This window comes from Primulina huaijiensis, unplaced genomic scaffold, assembly GCF_012295235.1.
Source record: "Primulina huaijiensis isolate GDHJ02 unplaced genomic scaffold, ASM1229523v2 scaffold38229, whole genome shotgun sequence".
NCBI classification, from domain to species: Eukaryota; Viridiplantae; Streptophyta; class Magnoliopsida; order Lamiales; family Gesneriaceae; genus Primulina; species Primulina huaijiensis.
The window spans coordinates 168963-176380 of NW_027358951.1; the positions used below are offsets into that span (position 1 = coordinate 168963).

Genomic DNA, 7418 nt, shown 5'->3' on the forward strand with positions numbered 1-7418 from the left:
CCAAGGCAACTATAAATAGCAGCTTCTTGAAGGGCTTCAAGACATAGCAAATAATTCATATTCCAATCAAAACTCCTCTATTTCATCTCCAGTTCCCAGTTCATCTTCAACCAACCATGTCGGACATGTGCGGAAACTGCGACTGTGCTGACAAGACTCAATGCGTGTAAGTACTCGTACATGGTACTATGTTTCCTTATTTGAATCCTGGTGTAAGTGTGTATGTATGATATACGAAAATCGCAGGAAGAAGGGATACACTGCTGACATCATTGTCACCGAGAACATCAGGTACTCCCTTGCTCCGACAGTGCCAACAATAGCTTAATGCTTAGTGAGATTTTAATGCTTAGCATGTGTTGTTTTTCAATCATGAAATACCACAGACGGTCTCATATAAACGTTGCATAGTTTGTCATATATATATCGTGACTGACCATACAATTAGTCAAATTCTTGAATAATTTACTCTTGTATGATTTCCGGCAGTGAGATGAGCCTGGTGATGGATACTCCGGTAGCCGAACACGATGGGAAGTGCAAGTGCGGTGCCAGCTGCGCTTGCACCAACTGCACCTGTGGCAACTGAGATCTTCCAAGAAAAGGGACACCTCTATATTATATCATATTTGAAAATGTAATCCAATAAATTTGCTGCATACAATCATATATGGTTTGGTCCCTTACAACAACTATGTAGTGCGATGCATCTCTATCCATATGTATCTTATTTTATGTCATTAGCGATTAACTAATAATAAAATCGGTGTGTTACAATCGCTTTTCATTTTTCTTGGAAGTTATATAAACAGACATATAAGATAAGATCTAGAACAAGTAAATGTACAAGGAATCAAAATATACTTGGATCATCGTCGGCAACATTCATAAGTGTTTCATGCGTCTCGATATATTTACAAATAAAACGCATGGATTACTAAAACCTTGCTAGATGCTGCAAGACTCGATGAATGGCCTTCACCTTGGCTGTTGGACGCGTTAACTTGGTTAAATTGTTGTTCTTTATAACAATGGTCAAACATATAAATTATAGACTGTCGGTTTTCATAAGAAAGATGGGTGTCTCTTGTTCATATTTTCGATATACTTCCAACCGGTGCATGTTTTTGCCCGGGTAAAAACTCATCTACTTAAGGGATTACAGAAGACGATATTGGGAATCTAAGCTTAAAATTATATCACGAATGATTACACAATTTATCTCCATAGAAGAAAGAAACAAAAAACCATGCATAATCAAATTGCAAGGTGTCACATGCAACACTGAGTTTGATTCTCCATGATGAAAATATTGAATGTGAGGACATAATACGATCAGAATGCAGTTGGTAACTCATTTTCCACAAAGCCCAAAAAAAATGAAAACAAAAAATAAAGAATTACCACTCTATACAAATAAAAACATAAACAAGAATTCCTTTATTTCATATACCTTATTCAAAGACCGGTTTCAATCCATATGGGGCTGCCAAAATTGTTTTCAAACTCTGTCAAATTAAAGTAAGTAGCCACACACTCATTATCAAAATCACATTGTATTTGGTTTTTCTTAAGATGAGTGCATATTCAAACTTTGCAGCCTTCAGCACGAAGACATTTACGATGAGCCTCGATCCACTTTTCACAAGAGGATTCGCCATGCTTGACTATGCATTCATCCCTCAGCTTCTTAGTATCAGGGCATGCACAACATATCTTCTTCGGCTTCGAATCAGGCCCAGATGATACTGAACCTGACACTTTGTCCTTTGATTGCAGAGATATGACAGAGGAAGAGCTGTGTAATGGTAAACTTCCCATGGTCTGAGGTTTCAAGGAGAACACCAAACGATAGAGAAGATAACTAGAATAAAGAAAAGAAAATTATTGGCCATGGACTGTAATAACAAGGGGCATCTTAAGCAACAAAATCACAAATCTGGACAAATTGGAATCAAGAGAGAGAATAAGTCCAGAATTAGATCATTTCAATTGTAATCAATATCTAAAATAATCAGAAATTACCAGAATTTATAGGTCAAACAACATAAAATGGCTTTCAAACAACGAGATTATCTTCCTACATCCACACAATAAAGTTAATAAACAATGATCACTAGACAAATTATAAGATAGGAAAACTCAAAGTCAGACGTCAAGAAGTAAGATAGCATCTTAAAAGATTAATTAATGGTTATTGAATGGATCAAGTTGTACTTCCTTTTCCAATAAGCGGAAACTCAGGCTCCAGAACTCAAGCCATTAAAGTTAATGTAGAGAAATTACTAATTTCAGAGACATTATGGATTTTCTATCAGCGAACATAGTAAAAAAAGAAACCACCTAGTTCAAGACCCTGAAAAACATCTGAGAACTATCCTTGCTAACTGTCATTTGTGAGACCAAACTTCTTAAAAATGCCGTCGCCTACCTATTCCTAGCGAATCCTTTTACAAAATTAGCAGGCTTAGAAGACTCAAAAGACCAAGACACACATTTTATAACTCCAACTGTAGCTGAACATATGTAGCCGACTAGGCAGAGGCACGTTTGTTCATGAAGCATCCTTACGAAGTTTGGAATTTGTGAATCTTGATCGGTAAATTTCTTACACGAGATGCTATTATACTTTCGATTACTTTAGGTTATTACTGTTGGTATGGTATTCTTTTGTTTGTCTTGGGAAATCTCGGGATAGAAATGGGTGAACCAAATGGCTAGGAGAAAATAGTCGAGGCAAGAGTTTGACTCTTTTTCCTTAAAACGATATTGTCCCGTCCCGGTGCTCACGGTTGTTGGCAATTCGTTTCCCAAGATACAACGACTACGATTTTAAAATAGTAGCACTACATATTTCAAAGCCACACGAACTTGAAATGTTTAGAACGCTATCAAGATGATATTCAAACTTTCTGGTTTCGAATTCTAAGCGTTAAACTTAAAAATCCAATTCCAAGAGTTTATATCTTGCAAAACTTGGATTTAAGCGCAAATGCTTAAAAAACTCAAAACTAGAAGACAATTCTCAAATTTAATTCAAAGTTCGAATTTAAGCGTATAAGCTTAGAAAATCCAAATTCAAGATTTTATATCTTGGAAATTTGAACTTTAAGCGCTAGTGCTTAAAAATTCGCATATAGAACTAAATTAGAGAGAAAGGAGAAGAAGAGAAAATGGTGCAATGAAAACAAATGAGGGATGTCCTATTTATAATAGATGAAAAGGTTTCATGAAGTGATGCATCACTTCATAACCTTGAATCACAACCATCTTGGCCATTTGGCCAAGACCAAAGAGGCGCCTTCACTGAATCACACCCGTGTGATTTCAATTTTTTTAATTATATATATATTATTATATATATAATATAATAATATATTATATATAATCATTTCGATTCAATCTTTTCACTCGATAAAATTTAAACTCAATTAATTTCTCATTCACCCTAATTGGTAATCGAGAAATAATTTTGTTTGCTACGTAGCTCGTTCAAATTATTTTATCGATTTTAAATGAGTACAAAACTCATTTTTCCAACAATCCCCCACATGAATGAAAATTAATGCATATGACTATGCCGACTCGACAAATAGCGTTCCAGCAAAATATTATTGCATCAGGATAGGTAGCTTTTGGCTTTGAACCTCCCTTAGTAAGATATAATCGGATTTACTTGGCAATTAGTGGACGTGATACCTTGAACTATTCGCCGTTTTGTGTAAACCAAGACAATTATATTCACACAATAACATTTCTAACATTTCATTATGTTCTCACTGTTGGGTCCATTTCGGCCATGGACACCCCTTGGTTTCGCGAGTGCTTTTCATAATAGAAGCGGCCACACTTCGCACTTACGCCGGTGATCTCCTAGGAGAGTATCCCACTATACTCCAATATACGTATTAGTATATATTAGGAATCATTAAAGGTAAGAAATTTCGAAGCCACTCGACTTCTTTTCCAGTTTTGTCTAAAGCTATAAATTCCGATTCCATTGTGGATCGAGCAATGCAAGTTTGCTTAGAAGACTTCCATGATATAGCCCCACCACCAATGGTAAATACGTAACCACTTGTGGATTTTGAATCATTTGTGTCAGATATCCAATTTGCGTCACTATAACCTTCTAGGACCGCGGGATATCTCGTATATTGTAATCCATAATTTAAGGTGTATCTTAAATATTGAAGTACCCTTATTAATGCCTTCCAATGATCATTGCCAGGATTACTCGTAAATCTACTTAGTTTGTTTACAGCATAAGCAATATCTGGACGAGTGCAGTTCATGAGATACATCAGACTGCCTATAATCTTCGAATACTCTAATTGAGATATGGGTTCACCTTTATTTTTGGAAAGATGCAAACTTGGATCTACAGGTGTTTTGATCAAGGACATATCATTCGCATTATATTTTTCTAATATTTTCTCAACATAGTAAGATTGCGACAATACACATCCTTCTGATGTTTTGGTGACTTTTATTCCCAAAATGACATCTACTTCTCCCATATCTTTCATATCGAAGTTTTTTGTTAACATCTTCTTAGTAGTCTTGATGATATTAATATTGCTTCCCACAATTAACATATCATCGACGTACAAGCATACTATCACATATGCTTCAGGTGTGACTTTGATGTAAATACATTTATCACACTCGTTAATTTTGAAGCCATTTTACAACATAGTTTTGTCGAATTTTTCATGTCATTGTTTTGGCGCTTGTTTAAGCCCATATAATGACTTAACGAGTCTACACACCTTTTTCTCTTGTCCAGGAACTATATACCCTTCAGGTTGTTCCATATATATTTCTTCCTCAAGTTCCCCATTGAGGAATGCCGTTTTCATATCCATTTGATGTATTTCTAGATTACGTAATGCCGCAATTGCTATTAATACACGAATAGATGTTATTCTCGCCACTGGCGAGTATGTATCAAAATAATCAAGACCTTTCATTTGTCTATATCCTTTGGATACTAATCTAGCCTTATATTTTTCAATAGATCCATCGGTCTTGTATTTCCTTTTAAGAATCCACTTGCATCCTAATGGTTTATTTCCCGGAGGGAGGTCAACCAATTCCCATGTATGATTTTGCAAGATAGATTCTATCTCATTGTTCATTGCCTCCTTCCAAAAAGGGGCTTCAAGACTTGATAGTGCTTCACTAATTGTCCTTGGTTCATTTTCCAACATATAAGTTAGAAAATCAGGGCCAAAGGTCATGGCTGTTTTAGCCCTCTTAGTACGTCGTGGTTCTTGTTGTTCTTCTTGAACTCTATCGCTCGTAGTTTCATAAGTCCTTTTTCGAGAACTTATTTCTTTATTTTCTATATAAGGAAATGTTGTTTCAAAGAAGACAGCATTCCTTGATTCAATAATTGTTCCTTCGTGCACATCGCTTATTTCAGATTTATGTACCAAAAATCGATATGCACTACTATTATTTGCATATCCAATAAATATACAATCTATTGTCTTAGGCCCAATTTTTACTTGTTTTGGTTTTGGCACTTCAACTTTTGCCAAACACCCCCACACTTTTAAATATTTGTAGGAAGGCTTGTGGCCTTTCCATAATTCGTAAGGAGTTTCGTCCTTAACTTTGTGTGGTATTTTATTAAGAATATAGTTGGCTGAAAGGATTGCTTCCCCCCACAAGTTTTGGGGTAATCCTGAACTCAATAACATTGCGTTCATCATTTCTTTTAGAGTGCGATTTTTCCTTTCAGCAATACCATTTGATTGTGGTGAATATGGCGCAGTAGTTTGATGAATAATGCCACTTTCGCAACAAAATTCGTCAAATGGTGCTCCATATTCTCCACCTCTATCACTGCGAATAATTTTTATTCGTTTAGTCAATTGGTTTTCAACCTCATTCTTATAGTGTTTAAACACTTCGAGAGCCTCGTCTTTGCTACGTATCAAATAGACATAACAATACCTTGTGCAATCATCAATGAAAGTAATGAAATACTTTTTTCCTCCTCTAGTTTGCACAAACTTCAAATCACATAAATCAGTGTGAATTAACTCTAGAGGAGTTGTATTTCTTTCCACGGATGGAAACGAGGCCTTTGTAAATTTTGCCTCTACACAAATCTCACATTTGTGTTTTTTGTTTACGTCAATTGAAGGCAATAAATTTAAATTTACTAGCTTACGTAATGAATTATAACTTACATGACCTAAACGGTCATGCCATAAATCACACGACTCAACCAAGTAAATAAAATTGTTACTTTTATTGCTTTCAATGTTACGAAGTACATTCATCGCATTCAGTTTGAAAAGGCTTTTTTCTAGATAGCCTTTTCCTACAAACATATCATTCTTTGATAGTACAAATTTACTAGAATGAAACACTAGTCTAAATCCAGCCTTGACAAGTGCTGATCCCGACACAAGATTCTTTCGAATGTCCGGAACATGTAGCACATCAATAAGAGTTAATTCCTTGCCGGATGTCATCTTGAGCACCACTTTTCCAAGTCCCACGATTTTTGACGTACTAGAGTTACCCATGAAGAGTTGTCGTCCACTAATCGGGGTATAGGTAGAGAACATTTCCTTTTCGGCACAAACATGTCTTGTTGCTCCGGTGTCGATGAACCATTCTTTTGGATTGTCCACTAGATTGGCTTCAAACACAACAACGGAAAGCATGAGATCCGACATGTTATTTGACAATTTCTCATCTTCGGTGATATTCACTTGGTCCCTTGAATTCTTTTGATTACCTTTCTTTTCTCGGCAATCTCGTGCCAAATGGTTAGGCTTGCCACAATTATAACAATTGCCTTTAAACTTTTTGGCTTTTCCTTTCTTTGGACCATTTCATTGGTGCTTTCTCTTCTTGCTAGTGTTTTGTTCCACCAAATTTGCTCTCGACTCAAAATTGTTTTTTCCGGCCTTCTTTTCGGATGCCCTGTTGTCCTCCTCAATTCTTAGACGCACAATCAAGTCTTCAAGATTCATCTCTTTGCGTTTATGCTTGATATAATTCTTAAAATCTTTCCACATAGGAGGTAATTTTTCAATCATGGCAGCCACTTGGAATGAATCACTAAGGTTCATTCCTTCCGAATGAATTTCTTGCAGAATTACTTGTAACTCTTGCACTTGGGCCATGATCGATTTGGAATCAATCATCTTGAAATCCAAGAATCGTCCAACAGTGAATTTTTTCAAGCCGGCATCCTCAGATCTATACTTTTTGTCAAGTGACTCCCATAATTCTTTTGCCGTTTTCACTTGACAATACACGTTGTATAGTGCATTGTCTAGTCCATTCAAGATATAGTTTTTGCATAGGAAGTAACTATGATTCCATGCATCAACGGCTGCCCTCTTTTGAGTATCTTGTTCTCCTTCATCAACAGTAGGCGGATCTTCTTT

At 36.0% G+C, this 7418-nt stretch overlaps 2 protein-coding genes across 2 annotated transcripts; one reads left to right on the forward strand and one right to left on the reverse strand.

The window, feature by feature from the left end:
• Window positions 1-779, forward strand: LOC140968857 (metallothionein-like protein type 3). The gene is made up of 3 exons (XM_073429992.1): window positions 1-166; window positions 247-291; window positions 490-779. The coding sequence occupies exons 1-3, from the start codon at window positions 117-119 to the stop codon at window positions 587-589; spliced, it is 195 nt and encodes a 64-aa protein (XP_073286093.1). The 5' UTR covers window positions 1-116; the 3' UTR covers window positions 590-779.
• An 808-nt stretch (window positions 780-1587) lies between these two features.
• Window positions 1588-6698, reverse strand: LOC140968864 (retrovirus-related Pol polyprotein from transposon TNT 1-94). Its single transcript, XM_073429998.1, has 2 exons — window positions 4773-6698; window positions 1588-1824 (listed from the first exon to the last, which is right to left on the reverse strand). Exons 1-2 carry the CDS (start codon window positions 6696-6698, stop codon window positions 1588-1590), a joined length of 2163 nt encoding a protein of 720 aa, XP_073286099.1.
• Between the last annotated feature and the right edge of the window lie 720 nt (window positions 6699-7418).